Raw genomic sequence first — 21,481 nt, forward strand, 5'->3', positions numbered from 1 at the left:
TGAAATCTTTTTAGTGTGAAGCAGAGGTTCTCAAATTGGAATAATGTGTAGAGTCTAGATCCCTTTTAAAGAAAATTATAAATTTCATTTTAAGGATAGCCAACCTGAGTTCTTGAAGTAGTTTTTCTTTTTAAACGTCTCTCATTTTTCTTTTGGGGAATGGCAAGATACATTTTTATACTGTTATTGAAATGAAAACATAAAGTAAAAATTTATGTTTGAGCCCTCAAATGTATCAATAGAGTACACTGATTTGAGAAACACTGACAAGGAATCAGATGGTCTCCTGGTTTCTCCTGTAGCAGAAAACTTCATTTCAATGACATAAATGTGCTTAAGAGATTGAAATATTTCTCTTATTTAAAGAATATGACTTTTTAAAAAGATTTGATTTTTTTTGAGAAGCAGAGTTACAAAGGGAGAAATAGAAATAGAGAGACAGAGACTTTCTTCTGTTGGTTTACTCTGCAAATGGCTGCAATGCTGGATCTGGGCCTGGGCTGGGGCTGGTCCCGGGCATGGGCATGTACCTGTCCCTGGACCAAGCCAAAGCCAGGAGCCAGGAGCTTCATGCAAATCTGCCACTTGGGTGTAGGGACCCAAGCAATTGGACCATTCTCTGCTGTTTTTTCCCTAAGCGTATTGGCAGGGAGCTGGATCAGAAGTGGAACAGTTGGGGGCTAAAACTGTCACCCATATGACATGCAGGCATTACAGGTAGGAATTTAGCCCTCTATGCTACCCCACTTGCTCTAAAAGTATGATTTTTTTAAAGATTTATTTTATTTTTATTGGAAAGGCAGATATACAGAGAGGAAAGACAGAGAGGAAGATCTTCCGTCCGATGATTCACTCCCCAAGTGAGCGCAATGGCCGATACTATGCTGATCCGAAGCCAGGAGCCTCTTCCAGATCTCCCACATGGGTGCAGGTTCCCAAAGCCCTGGGCCATCATCGACTGCTTTCCTGGGCTACAAGCAGGGAGCTGGATGGGAAGCAGGGCTGCCAGGATTAGAACCGGTGCCCATATGGGATCCCGGGCGTGCAAGGCGAGGACCTTAACCACTTGTGCCACTTGCGCCACCGCGCTGGGCCCAAAAGTATGATTTTTTACAAGAATAAGAATAGGCCCCTCTTTTTGAAATAAAGGTTCACAGGGTTTTTGGTATTTGCCGTCCACCTCATGGGATGTAGCCTCTACCTTTTTTCCATTGGAAATCACTATCATAATGAGCTACTCTTACTGGTAAGAGAGGAGTCTGTCAAATTTCTCCTTTATGATGAGTCAGGAAGCCTTAAAAACTGATCAAATAAAAGGTAATGCTCCTCAATGACACTGCTGTCAGAAATTAAGCATCTGTTTCCAGCAGCATGGCGAACTAAGTGCCTGGACCAACCTTCCCTTTAAAAGCAATCCAAAATGCTGGAAAGGTGAAGTCTTAAATGCATCCAGGCTCTGGCACAAAGGTGGAGAATGCTTAAAGCAAACACTAACTGAAAACCCATTGAGGTAAGCTGAGTTCTGAGGCTGGCCATAACCTTTGTGCTGTTTGCCAACCCAGGTGAGCTGTTATTTTCATGGCCTTATGATATTCAGGGCTCTGGAAGCAAAACCCTGACTCTGAGGGTGGAATAGTCTTCTTCGTTAATTTGGAGTCCCATGGGGCTTTGCCTTCTTAATAAAAGAGAAATCCTTTCTCTTCATGTCCCCGTGGAGTACAAAGAATATTATTAACTTCTGGAATAGTGTACAAATGAAGCAAAGAAAAACCTCACTGAAAATCTACTATCATAATCCAACCCTTAAAGTGGTTTGTAGCATGAATTCATATTCCTCCAGCCAAGTATTTAAAATGGTTTTGGAATGTTATAGCTCTCTCCTGGACCTGGAAAAAAATATAATCATCATTATCAAGAATTCCCTATGGCAAAGCTCTAATGAAGTATCTTATAATGAAGATTATAAACCATTCAAAGAAATGAGATGCATAGATAGAACCAAATCTGCAAATATTTCACATCTTGGAATTTTTATATGTAAAATATAAAAAGAGTACATTTAAAATGATCAATACAAGGTTTACAAATGAGGAAGAAAACAGAAGAAAAAGAATAAGAGGTTCTAAAAATGAATAGTAATTGAAATTAAAATTTGGATAGTTATAAAATGGACTTAATTGAAAAAGAAAAATTCATGGAATGAAAAGTAAATTTGAAGAACTCAAGAATGCAAGACAGGTTACAAAATGAAACATGTAAGAAAAGATGCAGATTTCCTTCAGGGGAATATCAGGTTTCAATAGCAACAATGGAAGTAGAAGACCCTTAAATAACATGAAAGCATACTTCAAAAACTTAGTGGAAAAATAGGATTAAAAGGTAAGTTTCTTCAGTTCCCTCTCCCCCCCACAAAAAAAAAGCTTTCAAATCAGTGCATAGATTTTTTCATGAACCTATTGAAGTCTCCTCATTTTATGCAAAAGTTGTAGAAACCTAGAATTCTAGAACTAGCGAAAGTAAGTTTTAGAACAAGAGCAAAATAAACAGATGCTTATATAATCCTGGAAAATTCACTTGACTTTTTCTTTATTTGAATAGAAGAAAAATCATCATAGATAGAAAGTGATGATCAAAAAGCCTGGCAAATAAATCAAGAAATTAATGGAAATGAACTGTGAGATTAAGAAAAGAAAAAGCTGTGGAGCAGATGTTTAGCTTGGTGATAAAGATACTTGCATCCTGTTCTGAAAGGCGTAGGTTCAAGCCTCTGTACATATATGCATATTTCATTAAAATATTCAGTTAGAATATGCCCATATCTCATATTACAATGCCTGGTTTGAATCTTGGATTCTCAGCTTCAAGCTGTCCCCTCAAGTCCATGAGTCCATGAGACCAAGATTAACTTTAGATATTGGGTCTCTGTCTCTTTCACGTAGGGATGATCTCTCCCTGGCTTCCAAATAAAGTGAAAATGAACAGTAAAAACATTCAACTATATAGAGTCTGGAACTGAGACTACAAGAAAATGAAGGGGAAAATGTTGACCATAAAATGATAGACAATACCCAGGCAAATATCGATTGGAAGAAACCTGGTATAGAATTACTAGAAATAAAAGAATTAATACACAGAAGCAAATGGCTCAATTGCCAGAAATAGATCTTTTAAAATTTGCATGTAACTAATAATCATAGTCATGAAATAAAGCTAAACAGATATAAGAGAAAACTGATTAATTTCACCAATATGATAGGAAATTATATGACCTTATAAAGTAGACGTTTTCTTTTATACCCTATCCCCCCTAAAAATAGGGACTATAGAAACTCAAATAGGGCTTATTGAAATTTAACAAGCTCAGTCTTATGAGATATGTTTTATCTACTAATAATAGAAATGTCAGCAGAGGGGCCCGGCACGATAGCGTAATGGTTAAGGTCCTCACATTGAATGCCAGGATCCATATGGGCGCCAGTTCTAAAGAAACTGGAAAAGAAAAGCCATCTATTCAGGAAAGGTATTTGTATTTTCTATAAGGATTCGTATGTGTATTTGTTAGCTTTTCATTACTTTATCACTTTAAAATACTTGAGAGGAGGATACGGGGAAGGAGTGTGTTACTTTCAGCTTATAGACTGACAGTTGAAGATCAGACATTGATAATCTTCATCTTTGTTTAATGTGGTATCTGATGAAACTTGTCAGAATGACATGTGCAGAAGAACATCCCATGGTGAACTGGAAAGTAGAGAGATAAGATGGGTCTAACTTGACTTAAAGAGTCAACCCTTTGATAAGTAAGCCACAAATGACCTAAAGACTTTCAGGTGGACCCACTACGTGCTTCAATAATTAGATATTTTCTCCACCCTAACCCACCAACCCTTAGCATTAATCCAGCTGTGACTCCTGATGCTAACTTATACTGATCTTTCAACAGCTGGATTGCTACTGTCACTGTTGAGGTCCTGGGTTGAGTTCCAGCTCCTAGCTTCAACTCCATCTTTTGTGATTGAGAGTAAACCAGCATATCAGAGTGTGCCCTGTGTCTGTCTCTGTACCTTTCACTTCACTTTAAGTAGTCAGTCTTTTCAAATAAATAAATAAATGAATGATACTTTATCAAATTCATTGAAGCAAAGAGAGCTGTTTGGTGGTTAGAAGATGGTGAGGACAGGATGGTAGACAAGAGTCCAAAGAAATGTTAATCAAAGGGTACTAAAAAGTTTCAGTTACACAGGAGGATTAAATTCTAGTAACTTGTTGTACAACCTGGTTACTATAGTTAATAATGTTTTGTATTTTGAAAATCCCAGAAAAGCATGTTTTGGTGTGGGTATTTAGTAAGTAAGATACCTGTATCCCACTTTAGAGCTCACAAGTTGTTAAGTTCCCAGTTTTGACACCTGACTCCCAACTTCTTGGCTTGGGTTTGCAATTTCTAGCTTCACTTTCACACTTCCTGTTGTGGGCATCTGGGAAGAGAATCAGGGGATGTCTGTCTCTCTGTGCCACTCAAAAGTTTTTAAAAAAGAAGAAAAAATATATATTTTAAATGGTTTTGCCATTTAAGAGAAATTATATGTAAAGTGATAGATACTTTAATTAGCCTTTCTACAGTGTACATGAGTTATATTATACTCCATAAATATACATAATTATTTATAAATTAAGAAGAAATAGTAATAAAATACTTAAATGCCATCTATTTTTAGCATGATTTACTATAAATTGTTAGGGATGGCTTCATCAATGTAGAGAAAGTATCAGATTTGAAGAAAAGTTTTATTTGCAGTTGTTTCAGTTATATTTTCAGTTTGATTTTCAGTATTGAACTACAAGTATGAATGTTATAGTGAAGCTGTAGATCTTTAAAGTATTATAAAGCAAAGGGATAATGCATTCATTTTTCATAATACTTACGTGATTACTGTAGACTGTGTGTTTTACTAAGTATAATATTTACTTTTATTAATATCATTCATATGTATTTGCTTTACACCCAATGTAAATAACATGAAATGAATTTTGTTCCTTGTATTGTAACCATTACTGTTCATGTTACACAATATTGTGCTTAATTATTTGAGATAATTGCAAAATGTCTTTCATTTGGGGACATTTAATATTCTCTTTCCCAGAGTTTAGGAATCTTAACTATTACATTGACTGATAATTCTTTTCTTTCTTGCAGCACTATAAGAGTAAATGGGTCCAGTAATTGGAATGACTTCAGATAAAAGAGCTGAAACGCCAGGAGCTGAAAAAGTTGCAGGCTTAAGCCAGATTTACAAGATGGGAAGTTTGCCTGAAGCTGTAGATGCTGCCAGGCCAAAGGCAACCCTAGTGGACAGTGAGGCAGCTGATGATGAACTGACAAACTTGAATTGGCTTCATGAAAGTACTAATCTTCTAACAAACTTCAGCCTTGGAAATGAGGGTCTTCCGATGTATGACATTGAGGGAGATGATGTGCCATCCTTTGGACCTTCTTGCTACCAGAACCCAGAAAAAAAATCGGCAACCTCAAAGCCCCCATACTCCTTCAGTCTTCTCATTTATATGGCTATTGAACACTCTCCAAATAAATGTTTGCCTGTCAAAGAAATTTATAACTGGATTCTGGACCGCTTCCCATATTTTGCTACTGCACCAACAGGCTGGAAGAATTCTGTTCGACATAATCTGTCCCTGAATAAATGTTTTCAGAAAGTGGAAAGAAGCCATGGAAAGGTCAGTGTTTATGAACTGTTACTGTATTTGATGAAATAGGGAAACTGCCTTTAAAATATGGCAAAATCAAGAAAGAAAAAAAATGTCAAAGTAAATAGCTTGGGGTTAATTTGCTTTCTTTGAGATGTTTTAAAATGTAAGTATTGACAGAAACCTAGCAATATTAGGTTGTCTGCCGTAAGTACATAAGTATTTTTAATGTTTCAATTTCTTATTAATTTTTGTAATGTTTACTTAACTGTATTAGTGCATATTTCTATTTACTCAATATAATCTGCCTTAGAATAAGAATGTGGATCATTTACATTGATGTAATTAAGATGATTGGGCTTAAATCTGTCACCTTACTGTTTATTTTCTATTTTTCTTATCTTTTCCCTGCTTTGCCTTCTTTGTAGTAAAATTTATTTTTTATAAGAATCATCTTTTTTATTTTACAGAGTAGTGCTGACTTAAATTGAACACATTTGGGCACCATAGATTTATGGCATAAAAAAATAATTGTATCAGAATGGGCATCTGAAAAATAAAGTCATGTAATAGCTAGAAAATATTTTTCTGTCTGATCACTTTTAAGTGTTACAAATCCTGAGAATGTTATGCACTGAAAAATTAGTTCCTACTTTATAATTAAATCTTGCTTGGAAATAACCCTTTAAAAAAGTTTTGAGGGCTTGGCATGGTAGCCTAGCAGATAAAGTCGTCACTTTGCACACACCGGTATCCCTTATGGGCACCGGTTCTAATCCAGGCAGCCCCACTTCACATCCAGCTCCCTGCTTCTTTTCTCCTCTCTATATATCTTTATATCTGACTTTCCAATAAAAATTTTAAAAACCTTTTAAAAAGTTTTGAGGTACAGATCACCTTTGTGTTAAGCATTAATCTTGTATTTTACAAGAATGTAAAAAAATATAACAAATAATTATGGTTCAGTGGCTCTTCAAACATGTTAATCAGGTTAAAGAACACACTGTTCTATAAATTCCTAGAAGTTGGGGTTCTCCATTGCAGCTGCCATCTACTGTTTTTCATTGATCTGCTAGTTGATGTCTTCTATTAAGTGAGCTCCTTATCTCCAATTTATGTTTAAATGGCAAACATCGCTGTAGTTTTTCTCTTCAACGCAGCCCAACAAGAATTCCCAAAGAGCCATGACTTATTGGTGTGAACCTGACAGCAACCAGATAGTCTGCATTTAGCTCCGGAACCTCTATGAAACTTCTCATTACCATTTCCAGTTCTTCCACAGAATTGGGCTTTCTGGGTCCTGGATAGTTGAAAATCAAGTCCTAAACCTCTAGTACCTTCTCTTGCATGATCCGGGCAGTTTCCTGTTCAAAGATGCTGTGAGCCACAGGCCTGTGTTCAGTGTGCAGGAGAATAGCCCAGACATTGGCTCCATCTTCACAGTTCACTACACGTGATGATTGTCTAGAGTCAGATTTTTTATGATACAATTTTATCTCCTTTTGTTTTGTTTCTGTTTTTTTTTGTGTGTGGTTCTCATGTGAGTTTCAACATATATCTAATTTTTCATGGTCAGATTTAAAAATGATATTGGCTCTTCTGAGGACAAGTTATCTATCTTAAGCTTTTTACAGAAAAAGTTGTCCTGCAATATCTTATTTGAATCAGTTCTTTTGGGATAGAATACTGTCTTAATATTATCATTATTCATATGTGCTGTCAGTAATTTTCAAAATTGGTTATTGTTTTATTGTTTCTGGAAGGCAGACTGACACACATGCAGAGGCATATAGTTCTCACATGCAAATGCTTGCAACACCTGCAGCTGGACCAGGCTCAGTCTAGGATCCTACAGCTGAATCCAGGTCTCCCAAATGGGTGGACAGGGACCCAAGTATTTAAAGCCATCACCTCCTGAACCTTCCAGGGCACACATTAGCAGAAATCTGGAATCAAAGTGAATCCAGAACATAGTGCCTCTGATCTGAAATACAATAACTCAGTTTGGGTTTCCCACCTGGTTGACAGGGAACCGCTGCTTCCCAGTGTATACACTGACTGGGAGCCAGAGCTGCAGCTGAGACTCAGACCCAGGCACTCCAATTTGGATTGCATGCGGCTCATCTAACTGCTAGGCAATAATATCAGCCCCTCAGTTCTTAATATATATAAAGGAATCTCCCTGTCATTGGTGTCAAGAAACAATTGTTTCTCCAAAGAAAGAACATTTAAATGATAGAAAACAAAAATTACTATTAGAATTCTCTAGTTCTATTGTGATGGTTCCAGTCTTGAAATTTTATTGATTAAATTTATACTTAGGAAATGCTTATAAGCTTTGAAATAGGTTTTGGGTTGAGACATATGTATGTAGGGAGAGAAATTCAGTCCTCTGTGAGACACGGTACATAAAGCAAGTGAATCTATGGGCCTAGCACTATGGTGCAGCTCAGGCTGGTTTCTGCCTGCATAGAGAGTGAAACAGCAGATGAAAGATTTATCTTGTTCTCTTTCTCTCTCCCCTTTCGCGGCAACTCTCTCAAATAAATAAATCTGAAAAAGTAAATTTATTGCAAGTCAGTTATATTTATGGTGAACTTTTTGAGATGGTTCCTGAATTAATGGAGTTTTTTTATTTTTAATAATGAGGCAGAGGCAGACAATCATATACAAAAGAAATAAAGTATTGGTAACATGAGTAAAATGCTGTCTGATCAAGAAGAGCAGATGATTGATTATTACTAGTGGATTGGGCCAAAGTTTATGAAAGAGTTGGCTTTTGAAATAAGCTTTGAGAAAAACAAGCAACAAAAACAGGCAACAGTAAATATAAAGAATTAATATATTCTGCATGCAACTTAGGGGAGTCAGCATGTTCTCTGTGACTTTGGAGTACAAAATCACAGAGTGGAAAACAGCCTAAAGGATGGTAAATTGGTTAAGTTACTTGAACTTCAGTTTTATGGCAAAGTCAGTAAGGCTTTAAAAGCCATCAGTTTTCCCTGTATTTGACTTGTGACAATGTAAATAGTAGAGCAATACAGTATCTAAACAATGTTTAAATTCTTTTCCCAAGTTACAGTCAGTGACAGTGTATAAATAGATAGCACTCAATAAAGATGTGGCATGTGACCCATTACTGATCACTGCCCTCCTTATGTCTAAAGTCATTGACTCTCTGTCTTACCGTTTTTTAATATTTATTTTTATTGCAAAGTCAGTATATAGAGAGGAGGAGAGACAGAAATATCTTCTATCTGATGATTCACTCCCCACGTGACTGCAATGGCCAGTGCTGCGCTGATCCAAAAGCCAGGAGCCAGGAACTTCCTCCAGGTCTCCCACACAGGTGCAGGGTCCCAAAGCCCTGGGCCGTCCTCAACTGCTTTCCCGGGCCACAAGCAGGGAGCTGGATGGGAAGCGGGGCTGCCGGGATTAGAACCGGCGCCCATATGGGATCCTGGGGAGTGTTCAAGGTGAGGACTTTAGCTGCTAGGCCACAGCGCCGGGCCCCTGTCTTACCAATTTAAAACCATATCTTGAGGTATGATTAGCTTTCAACATTCATCTTTGCTTTGATTAATTTGGCACTATGCTTAGTTCTTCATTTTCTGGACTCTGCTTCTCTTCTACCATGCAAGTTGTAAATTTTAGTGTTCACTATCTTTGGTTTCATTTCCATGGTTTAATTTAATGCCTATATTCCAGTGAATCCCACATATTTCTGTAAAAATCAGACATAAATATACAACTAGACATTAGATGTAGAGGTGTCTCAAATTCATTATATAAAAAATTGAACTTTATTCCTCTCTCTCCTTCTAGAATCTACCTAGGATTCTAAACTAGAAATCTTAGTCATCTGGGATACCAGCCTTTCCTTATGCTCAATTATATGACTGCTAAATTTGAAAGACAAATCATCTTGATGAACATCCTTATTTTATGACTAGGGAAAAGAGACCCACATAATTGGCCATTGCTGCAAAACCTGTCAAAACCAGGATTAGAGGCTAGAAAATACAGTACCCAAAAATACCTACAAGTACCTAGAAACAGGTTTTTGATTGTGGTGGTTTCTTTCCATTTCTACCATAACATTAACCTGGTTCACATCTTCCTCATTTCTCATCAAATTGAAGCTATTATATAAATAAAATAGTAGTCAGTTGGAGGATTAAAAACATGTGTTTTTAGTGTTGGTTGTATAATTTGATGAAGTTTGTGTCTTTGAGCCTTCAATTTTTGTAAACAATATGTTTTATAGAAAAGTAACTTATATGGCAAATAAAAGCCTTTTTTAAAGATTTATTTGTTTTTACTGGAAAGGCAGATTTACAGAAAGGAGAGATGGAGATAAAGATCCTCCATCCCTGGCTTACTCCCTACATGGCCACAACAGCCAGAACTGAGCTGATTCAATGCCAGGATTCAGAAGCTCCTTCTGGATCTCCCACAAGTATAGAGTCCTATGGTTTAATACTTTTTTTAAAAATGTTATTTTATTTTTATTGCAAAGTCAGATATACAGAGAGGAGGAGATACAGAGAGGAATATCTTCTGTCCAATGATTCACTCCCCAAGCAGCTATAACGGCCGGAGCTGAGCCAATTTGAAGCCAGGAGCCCAGAGTCTCTTCCTCCAGGTCTCCCACATAGGTGCAGGGTCCCAAGGCCATCCTCCACTGCTTTCCCAGACCACAATAGGGAGCTGGATGGGAAGCGGGGCCGCCAGGATTAGAACCCACATCCATGTGGGATCCTTTAGCAGCAAGGCTACCATCCTGGGCCCTGATCTTTTATTGTTAGACTGTATTCACCAAGCAGTACTTGTTAAGTTGTAACAGCTTCATTATGGAAGATATACCATGCCAGAGACCTATTGCTGTTAAGTGTTTCAGTGTTCTGTCCTGACCAAATATCTGTTGAAGTATTTTGCAATAGTTGCAGTTTAGCAATTCACTTTCAGAAAAAAAAAAAAATTCTTTGAAGGGCATAGTTCAGAGAGAGAGATATCCCATCTCTGATTCTACTTCCCAAAGAACTACAAGGGTCAGAGCTGAGTTTCACCAAAGCAAGGAGAGTCAGCAGCTTCTTCAGGTCTTCTGTGTGGGGAACCAGGGCCCAAGTACTTCGGTCATCTTCTGCTGTTCCCAGATCATTAGCAGGGAATTACATTGAAGTGAAGCAGCTAAGACTTGCAGCAGCATTAATGGCTATGCCATAGGGCTGGCCCCTTAGTAGTTCAGTTTTTAGCAATAATACTGTTACTTCAAATAATACAAATACTCATATACTTGATAAGTGACATATTCTAACTTAAGTCTTTTTTATTTATTAACTCTTTAATATTCATGACACTAAGGGGATAAGCATTATTATTACCATTGCTTTTAGAGGTAAGCCCATTTAGGTAGAGTTTACATGCTTTGCCTAAGGTCACACAGTTAACAAGTGGAAAAGTTGGACCCAGGTAGCCTGTTTCCAGATCTGCGATCTCAACCGTTACACTACACAAACATAAAATAAAGCCAACCAAAACGGAGGGTTTTTTAAAAGTCTAATAAAATTGATAAACTCTTCCAAATTGATCAGGAACAAAAAGAAAAACCATAGATAATAGTAAGATTGCATAGGTTCTATAGTAAAAAAGCTTATGAAGATAAATTTGAGAAATCTTGATGAGGTTAACAGTGCCTAGAAAGACACAGCTTTGCAAAATTAAAGGAAAAATAGCAACATAAGTAATCCTATAATAGTTGAAGAAATTGAATTAGTGGTAAAAAAAAAAAAAAACACCCTCCCCACAAGAAAAGATAAAAATTTAGATTTTTAAAATATTTTAATTTATTTTTATTGGAAAGGCAGATGTAGAGAGAGAAGGAGACACAGAGAAAGATACCACTCATTGGTTCAATTCCCAAATGGCTGTAGCAGTCGGAACTGAGCTGATCTAAAGGCAGGAGCCAGGAACAACTTCTAGGTCTCCCACATGGGTATAGAATCCTAAGGCTTTGAGCTATCCTTTGATGCTTTCCCAGGCCATAATTAGGGAGCTGGACTGAAAGCATAGTGTTGGGACACCAGTGGCATCTATATGGGTTGCCAGTGTGTTTGTAGTCAAAGGATTAACCAGCTGAGCCATCACACTGGCCTCAAATCTAGATATTTTTATAGCTGAGTTTTTAACTCTACAATAACAGCAAGAAGAGCTCTAATTTTAAACAAAAACTCCCATAACTATTTAGTCAGATAGCCCATTTTCTTTTTTACCATTTCCTATCTTTCCTTTGTATTTTGAGTCTACCGGCTCCTTTCTTCTCATTCTTTATATATTATTGGCAGGGGGCCGGAGAGGGGGAAGACAGTGGTTTAGGAAGCTAATCCTCTTCCTACAGTGCCAGCATCCCACATGGGTGCCAGTTTGAGTCCCTACTTGCCCCACTTCTGATCCATCTCTCCTGCATATGGCCAGGGAAAGCAGCAGAGAATAGCTCAAGTCCTTGGGCCCATTTACCCACATGGGTGAAATGGAAGAAGCCTCTGACTCCCAGTTTCAGAATGATCCAGCTGTAGCCATTGTGACCATTTAGGGAGTGACCCAAAGGATCAAAGCTCTCTCTTTGTAACTATTTCAAGTAAAAATAAAGCGTGGGGGAAAAAAGGTGTTAAGTGTACATATATTATTGGGGTAGGCATAGTTAAGATGCCTCTTGGAGCATTTGCATCCCATAATGCAGTATCTGGGTTTGAATTCCAGTTCCTGTTCAGATTCCAGCTTCCTGCCAATATGTACCCCAGGAGTCAACAAGTTATGATGGCTCAGGTGATTGGGTCCCCAGCATCTGCGTGAGACCCTCAGATTGAATTCTGGGTTACTGGCCTTAGCTTAGCCCCATGCCAGCTATTACATGAATGTAAGAAGTGCAGCAAAGGGTAGGCAGTCTGTCTTTGCCTTTCAAATAAATAAAATTTTTAAATGTTTCTGTATATATCACTAGAGCTTTTTGCTTCTATCTGATTGTATTTGGTATTCATCTTCCAATATCCCTGTTTCCTGCAAAATGTTAGGATTTCATTTTTTTTCATGTCTGAATAATATTCTTTGATGTGTATGTATATAGGTAATATTTCCTCTATCCATTCATCCATTGATGAATCTATAGGTTGATTACATATCTTGGCAATTAAATTTGCTTTTAAATCTCAGCTTGTATTTCTTGTATTTCTGTTGCTAGATTTCACACATATTTACTTACTATAATCACTACCATATTTTGAATTATCTACATACTATTTTATTTTATACTTTGTTTTGCTCTTCCTACTTTCCTCCTACATTAGTCTATTTAGGTTGCCATAAGAAAACATCACAGCCTGAGTGGCTTAAGCAGCAGAAATTTATTTTCTTATAGTTATCAAGGGAGGTAGATGGCAAGTGGGACAGTCAAGACACAACCAACACCCGTCAGGGATCCTGGCATTTGCAAGGTGAGGATTTAGCCATTCAGCCATCATGCCAGGCCCAAGCATAACAGTGTTTTTAAAAAGTTTTTGTTAAAATAATATAAAATTAAGCAAGGACATGGGGAGATGCTGATTGTCTTAAATCATTAATATGAGTATAAATTAGTATGACTGTTCTGGGGCCAATGGCGCAAGTGGTTAAGGTCCTCGTCTTGCATGCCCAGGATCCCATATGGATGATGGTTCTAATCCCGGCAGCCCCGCTTCCCTTCCAGCTCCCTGTTTGTGGCCCTGGAAAGCAGTCAAGGACAGTCCAGGGCTTTGGGACCCTGCACCCACGTGGGAGACCTGGAGGAAGAGGCTCTTGGCTTCAGATCAGCATAGCATCGGCCATTGCGCTCACTTGGGGAGTGAATCATCGGACGGAGGATCTTCCTCTCTGTCTCTCCTCTCTGAATATCCACCTCTCCAATAAAAATAAAATAAATCTTTAAAAAATAATAATAATAAAATAAAATTTAAAAAATTAGTATGACTGTTCTTTAGTAGTATGGTATAATTTGTTGGAAGGTTTAAAGGGAAATTGGTCTTGTCTATAATCGTAAAATCTGTACACTATTAATAGAATTGACTTGAGTGTTTTTGAGCATGTAGAGAAAGAAAGGAATTAAAGCAAGAAAGAGAGAATGGAAAAGGATACAGTCAGGAGGATAGGTAGAGTTTGATAAAACTGTATTTGATAAACATGATAGATTTGATAAATCTGTATTTATCCCTGAATATTTTATCATCTTACAATAAAATATTCAGGGATAAATACAGAAATTGTAATATATTGGGACAGAAGTTGGCAAACATCACAAGTCAAGGGGGACAAAGAAGGAATTTGTAGAGTGATGAACTGCATAAAATCTCCATGGACCTGGTGATATGGCACCTCCATGGTGCCGTGATATGACAAGTGCCAGCATCCCACATGGGTGTTAGTGTGAGTCCTGGCTGTTCCACTTCCAATTCAGCTTCTGCTAATGCATCTGGGGAAGTAGCAGAAGATGGCACTTGTGTGTGGGGCCTTGTACCTGTGTGGAAGACCTGGAAGAAACTCTTGGGTACCAGTTTCAGTTCTGACCCAGCCCAGCCCTGACTGTTGTAGCCAACTGGGAAGTAAACCAGATAGTGGAAGACCTCTGTCTCTCCCCACCACTTCTCTGTAACTCTGCCTTTCAAATGAATAAATCAAAAAGGAAAGAAAATCCAGAGGTCACTTTGTCTAAATATGTAAGATTTAGACAGATATATATTCAAGTAGGATTGAGAGTATATATGAATTTTTTAATTTATGAAGCCTTTGTTGAGTCAGTACCTCAGAATGACAGCATTTTTCTTCCAATCTGGAAAGCAGCTAAATTATACTCCAATTAAATGTCACAATTGAAGCTGGTAAACTTGACAGCATTTTTCTGATGAAAGTAGCTACTATTTAGAGATTATGATAATCCCAGAAAAAGGCATCATAACAAGGTCCAGATAAACTATGAAGTAATAATCTTACTCAGCCTGCTCATGTAGCTGCTGGTTAAGTTTTTTTTCTTTTATTTATACTGATTATGGGTGTAAAATCTTGGTTTGGTAGTTAGCTTCTTTTAGGATTTTAAGATGACAAAAGACTCATGCTGTTTTATTCTTTCGTTTTGCAGGGGCTTGGTTCAGTTTGATTTGGGTTTTTGTTTTTTAGAACATGATATACTTTATTGTGAGAGAAGATGGTAGACTTTAAAATTCTTTTACTAGTAAGATTAGTTATGGATATAACTTAATGATAATATAAATATTTAATATAAAGTAGATATATTATAGTATTATATATTCACTATATCATATAACAATAATGTTATAAATAACTTTAATTATTTATTTCAAAGTCAGATTTACAGGGAGGGAGGAAGGGACAAAGAGAAAGACCTTTCATCGCTGAATCTATCCCTAAATGGCCACAGTGGCCAGGGATAGGCCAAGTCAAAACAAGGAGCCAGGAGCTCATAGATGTCTCCAGAGAGAGTGCAGGGTCCCATCTTTCCCTGCTGTGCCTTCGTATATAACCTTAATAATGGGCTGTATTCATTGTAAATACTTTTTAATATTTTGTCTGATAGTTTTTAATTTATGAAGCATAAGTTGTGAGGAAGCAATACAAATAATTCCCATGTACCTTTTATCCCATTTCCCCCATTAGCATCTCATATATTTGTCATAATTAATGAATCCCTCATAGCTTCCCTTATGCTTTGGTTTGGCTAGCATCTATCAAACACTAGTATCAAAATTTCTGCTTTTTGAGAGGTAGAGACAGAGTTCCCATTTTCTGTTTTGTTCCTCAAACGCTCACAACAACCAGGGCTGAGCCAGGATGAAGCAGGGAACCTAAAACTCATTCCAGACTTCTCACGTGAGTGACAGAAACTCAAGTATTGCACCATCACTGCCACCCTCCAGCTCAGTAGTCAGGAGTCCTAATATGGAATGGGTTTGGGTCCCAGTGGGCATCTTAGACTGTGCTGAACGTGTCCCAAAAATTAATTTTTAAAATTCTTTTTGTAATTGAGCTCCTAGTACATTCCTCATTTCTTAAAACTTTACTTAAGTGATTCTTTAGAGTTCCCAAAATGCAAAATAGAGAATGCAAACTTCCTAATTCTGTTGCACAGAAGATTTAGTTTGTTATAGGTGAATTTAGTTCCACCATCTAAATGCAGTAATATAGTAGCCAAATTTTTAAGTAAGAATTAGTTAAAATAAGATCTTTCTTGTATAGACTCCAAAACCACGGATTACCAAATACATAGTTTTATCTCTTGTTACTGCTAGTTCATGAACAACCCCTCTGAAAGGAAGTGCTGCCATGGTAACATAACCAGACTGTTATTTGAGACCATACTCAAGATACTTAACTGGCCTGAAACTGCACGTTTTCAATACCACTTTTTGCAATTTTCTATTTCAAGGAAATAGCAATTTTACTGTGATCAAAACAATCTGCAATTCTCTCACAATAGAATTTGAAAAGTATACTTGAACTAAACAGTTTATAGAATTATGATCTGAGAAATATCAAGGCAGAATATGGCTAGAATTGCTAAAATAATTGTGTTCAATCAAGGAAAAATAATCCATGCATATATTTCTTTTATGAAGGTGAATTAGCTTTGAGGAAGAGGATGTAATGGGTACTTACATCTTCAAGTTTTATTTCCTTGTCATCAAAGCAAATTGATCATTTGGTACAGCTGGCATAACATAGATTTAATTTAACTCTCATTATTTAATAAAAAATTATTTGTAGAACTTGGCTTTTGATGAGAAAAAATCAAAATGTCAAATATTTGTTTAGTGTAGACAATGTGACATTTTGCTATTGAATACTACTAAAATTTTCCCTGATGATCTGGTGTTTCTCCGCATGAAGAATATGACACTTGTGATTTTTCTTGCCCTGTGGATTTAATTGCTAGGATTAGGTTGAGGGATAAGATTGGCTATACTTTTCCACAGGTAAGAGGGACTTATTTTCCCCCTTTTTAAATTTATCGTATCTCTTGTTCTTTACTACCTTTCTTTCATTCAGAATTAACTTTTGTTATGTTTGGTTTTAACAAATCTCTTGGAAGTAATTGAGTAGGAATATGTTGTTATTCAACCAAATAAATGAATACCCGCTAACTTCAGAATACCTCATTATTATTCACCTATTTTTAGCGCCTTGTTACTTGAATATAAATTACCTAAATTGAGTCTCATAAATGTTCAGTGAACTGACCTGCATTGTTGCTTTGTTTTGTAGGTAAAATATGAATGAGAGGACCAATTCTAAGATTAGATTATTAGCCACTTATCATACAGTGATTCAGTATGTGATCAGCTTAAATGCTTGGAACAGTGCTCTTTCACCACACATCATTCTGCTAGAACAGTTACAATGCAGGGGAGATGCTTAGCCTAGTTGAGATGTGGGTTAAGGGGCCTGAAGCAGTGGCACAGTGGCTAAATCCTTGCATTGCAAGCACTGGGATCCCATATAAGCACCAGCTCATGTACCAGCTGCTCCACTTTCCATCCAGTTCCCTGCTTGTGGCCTGGGAAAGCCGTAGAGGAAAACCCAAAGCTTTGGGACCCTACACCAACATTTGAGACCCAAAAGAAGCTCCTGGCTTGAGATTGGCTCAGCTCAAGCTATTTGGGCCAGTTGGAAAGTAAACCAGCAGATGGAAGATCTTCCTCTTTGTCTCCCCTTCTTTCTGAATATCTGTCTTTCCAATAAAAACAAATAAATCTTAATGTAAATGTTAAGATACCCAGATCCCAACTCAGAACCCAGGTTTGATCCCTTATTGGGTTCCTGATTCCAGCTTCTTGGGAGGCAGCCTTGATGGTGCAAGTAATTAGGTTCCAGCCAGCCATGTGGGAAGGCAGGATTGATTTCTGGGCTCCTAGTTTTATCCAGGACTATGTAAGTATTTGGGAAGTGAAACAGCAAATGGGAGCTTGCTCACTTACTTGTTGTCTCTCAAACAAACTAGGTTGTTTGTTTTTAAATCATTGTGTAATATTCAGAAATCGAAGAGCCTCAGACTCATTATCTTGAAAAAGAATTTTGGGGAATGGAGATCATCACATTAAATCTTCAACAATAATTATAACTTAAATCCTATAGGAATTCTTATCAAGAAAGACTACGGGGAATAAGTAAATTTTATTGTTCAAACAATCTTTAATGTAGTTGAAAAGTATAATTCAAATGTAGAGAAATGTTTCTTTTAAAAAGTAGAGATTTTTTAAACTAGTGATGGTGTAAATATAAAAACTGGAACTTAAGGATTTGAATCTCATTTATCTCATGAATTAGAGAAAGTTTTGCATACCTCATGTTGACTACCATTGTAAGAGTAGCAAGCACACTTTAACCTATGTATTCTCACAAAAGACACTAAGAATCTCACGCCCACCCAATACACTTTCTGAAAGCATTAGACAGGAGTCAGCTTTGTGATACAGTATGATACTGCCATCTGTGATACCAGCATCCCATTTGAGTGCTGGTTTGGTTCTAGATATCTGCTCTCCAGTGCTAATGCACCTGCCACCATGTGGAAGACCTAAATTGAGTTTCAGGCTCCTGGCTCAGCCTCACCCACACCTGGCCATTGGAGCCATTTAGGGAGTGAACCAGTGGACAAAACATTTCTCTTCCACTTCTCCCTCTATATAATTCTATCTTTGAAATAATGCAATCAATCAATAAATATGTTTAAATTTTTTAAAAGGTGTGTGGGCTGGTGCCATGGCATAACAGATTAAGCCTCTGCCCATGGTGCCAGCATCCCTTAAGATGCTGATGTGAGTCCCTGCTGCTCCACTTCCAGTACAGCTCCTAGCCAATGGTCTGTAAAGCAACTGCTTGGGCCCCTATATCCATGTGGGTGATCCAGAGACAGCTTTGAGCCCTGGCTCCTGGTTTCAGATCAGTTCAGCCCCTGCCATTAAGGCCCTGTGGGGAGTGAGCCAGCAGATGAAAGATCGATCTCTAGGTTTCTCTTCTCTGCTGTGACTCTCTTTCAAATTAAATCTCTTAAGTAAATAAATAATTTTAAAAATAAAAGCATTCAAATACTAATTATGAGTATATATACATTCTAGGTTATTAATTCTTACATATTTTTCTAGGTTAATGGAAAAGGTTCCTTATGGTGTGTTGATCCAGAATATAAACCTAATCTTATGCAGGCACTGAAGAAGCAACCTTATCCCTCAACACCAGTATCTTACACTTCTCCTGCATCTCCACAAAGGTAAGAATCTTCCATTTAATTATACCTGTCAATGATGACTTACAAGATTTAATTGTGAGATGAAAAAACCTAACAAAGTTTTAACATTTTTCTTTTTTTCTTTTTACAGAATTATTTATAGGCAAGACAGTAACCTAAGATATTTTTGTTTATTTGAAAGGCATCATGACATAGGAAGGGTGACACAGAGGAAGAGTTCTTCCTTCTGCTAGTTGATTCCCAAATGGTTACAAGTATTGGAGCTGGTCTATGCCGAAACCAGGATCCTGGAACTCTATCCAGTCAGCTGGATCAGAAGCAGAGCAGCCAGGGCTTGAACCTGCTCTTTGAAACAGCATGTCAGCATTGCAGGCAGCAGCTTAACTCACTACGCTGCATTACTGGCCCCACTTTTTGTTCTTAAATCCTGCAACTCTATTGATTTTCTAGCTTGCTTATTTTAAATTAAATCCAAAAATACTCTGACCTCTAAATCTGATTTTGTTTCCCTTTCCTAAAGAAGCATTCAGAATCGTTTAAAATTCTATAATATTTATTCATTTGATTTGGAAATGCTAGCTCTTGTAGTCTGTTTGACATTCTTTTAAAAACTTTTTAAAAACTGTTAATAAAATAATAAGTTTTTAACATATACAAAAAGTAGTAAGAAAGTTCTAATGAACTGTTGGTTGCAACAATTATCAATATGTCATATAACAGTCGATTTGGATTTTTTTTTTTAAGGCAGAGTTTTAGAGATGAAAGGAGAGAGAGATCCCCCTGTTTATCAATTCTGACCCCCTAGTTTTCTCTTGAAATAGTTACATTGGTTAAAGTTATGCCAGGATAAAGCTAGGAGCCAGGAGTTCCTCTTGGGTCACCCACACTGATACAAGGGCCCAAGCACTTGACTATCCTCTAGTGCATTCCCAGGTGTATTAACAGGGAGCTGGATCTGAAATGGAGAAGCCAGGTCTCTCACCAGCAACCACTTGGGATGCCAGTATTCAAGGCAGTGATTTAACCTGCTATCATCTCAATGCTGGCCCCTAATTTGGATTCTTCAGGTATTAACAGATAGCTTTTAGAGGAGTGGCTGTACCTGATAGAGTAAAAATCTAGCAAGGGTGAAGTTGAAATACCAGTGATTATATATACATTGACATTTCAAGCTTGTTGAATTTGGTTTGTAAATTAGATATATGGTATGAGCAAAACTGAATAGTTTGTTCTTACTAAATGAAAATACAAAGCAAATTATCAGTTTATTTCATCATTTCTGAATTACTATCCTCTTTATTAATGTTGACATTTATGAAGCATTCTACTTAAATAATAATCCAGAAGCATATGGAAAGTTCTGCTTTTATTAGTTGAAGTGTTTTATGAGGGAGATTCTCAGAAGATTAATGGAAATACATTTTATAAAAATTCAGTACAGACATTTCAGTGTTTTGAGATCAAAATAATTTTTTTTAAAGATTTATTTATTCATCTGGAGCCAGCATTGTTTCATAGTGAAGCCTCAGCCTGCAATGCCACAATCCAATATAGATTCCAGCTAATGTCCCACCTCGCTCCAGTTCTGATCTACCTTCCTGCTAATGGCCTGAAAAAAACAGATGGCCCAAGTACTTAGACCCCTGCCACCCTGTGGCAGACCTGGATAAAGCCTCTGGCTGCTGCGTAGAACTTGGCCCTGGCTGTGCAGCTGCCTGTGGAGTGAACCAGTGGATAGAAGATGTCTTTCTTTGTTTCTTTTTTCTCTGTAACTTTTTAAAGATTTATTTATTTATTTTAATTTATTTGAAAGGCAGAAGTTAAAGAGAGAGATAGAGACACAGAGATGGATATCTTCTGTCTACTAATTGATTTTCCAGATGGCTGCAATGGCCAGGGCTGGGCTAAGTTGAAGCCAGGAACCAAGCGCTTGATCCAGGTCTCTCACATGGAGGACAAGAGGCCCAAAACCTTGGGCCATCTTCCGCTGCTTTTTCCAGGCCATTAGCAGAGAACTGAATGGAGAGTAGAGAGATTGAAACACAACCTGATCCTTAAATGGGGTGCTGGCTTTGCAGAAAGCTACTTTACTCACTATTGCACAATAATGGCCCCAATAAGTGCTTTTATTTCTTTGGCAATATCTATAGTAATTTTGCATCAAAATTAAGCATCCAATTAAAAACTATCAGATAGTAATATTGTTCTAAGCACTTTTTAAAAGATTTATTTGTTTGAAAGAGTGAATGAGTGAAAAGATAGGGATATCTTCTATTAGTTCACCCACCAAATACTCACAATAAACAGGGATGGGCCAGGAGCAAGCCAGGAGATAGGAACTCCATCCTGGTCTTCAACGTGAATGGCAGGAATCCAAGTTCTAGGACCACCATCTGCTGCCTCCCAGGTGCATTATCAGGATGCTGGGTTGGAATCTGAGGCAAGAATGGATCTGCAGGAGAGGGTGCAAGTGTCCACATTGCTGAC

At 37.4% G+C, this 21,481-nt stretch overlaps 1 protein-coding gene and 1 pseudogene across 3 annotated transcripts in view; one reads left to right on the plus strand and one right to left on the minus strand.

Moving 5' to 3' along the window:
* Positions 1-21,481, plus strand: part of FOXN2 (forkhead box N2) — a 48,892-nt gene that overhangs the window by 19,669 nt on the left and 7,742 nt on the right. For 2 of the 3 annotated variants that reach the window (XM_040993697.1, XM_040993698.1), the window contains exons 2-3: positions 5,198-5,736; positions 18,891-19,015. In XM_040993697.1, coding sequence (XP_040849631.1) covers positions 5,212-5,736; positions 18,891-19,015 — 650 coding nt within the window. In that variant the 5' untranslated portion in view covers positions 5,198-5,211. Of the gene's footprint in view, positions 1-3,463; positions 3,521-5,197; positions 5,737-18,890; positions 19,016-21,481 lie in introns of those variants that run through there. The other variant, XM_040993699.1, reaches the window with a different exon arrangement.
* Positions 6,689-7,198, minus strand: LOC121165177 (annotated as a pseudogene).

The sequence above is a fragment of the Ochotona curzoniae genome, unplaced genomic scaffold (assembly GCF_017591425.1).
Source record: "Ochotona curzoniae isolate NIBS_2020 unplaced genomic scaffold, NIBS_Ocur_1.0 contig_883, whole genome shotgun sequence".
Lineage (NCBI taxonomy): Eukaryota > Metazoa > Chordata > Mammalia > Lagomorpha > Ochotonidae > Ochotona > Ochotona curzoniae.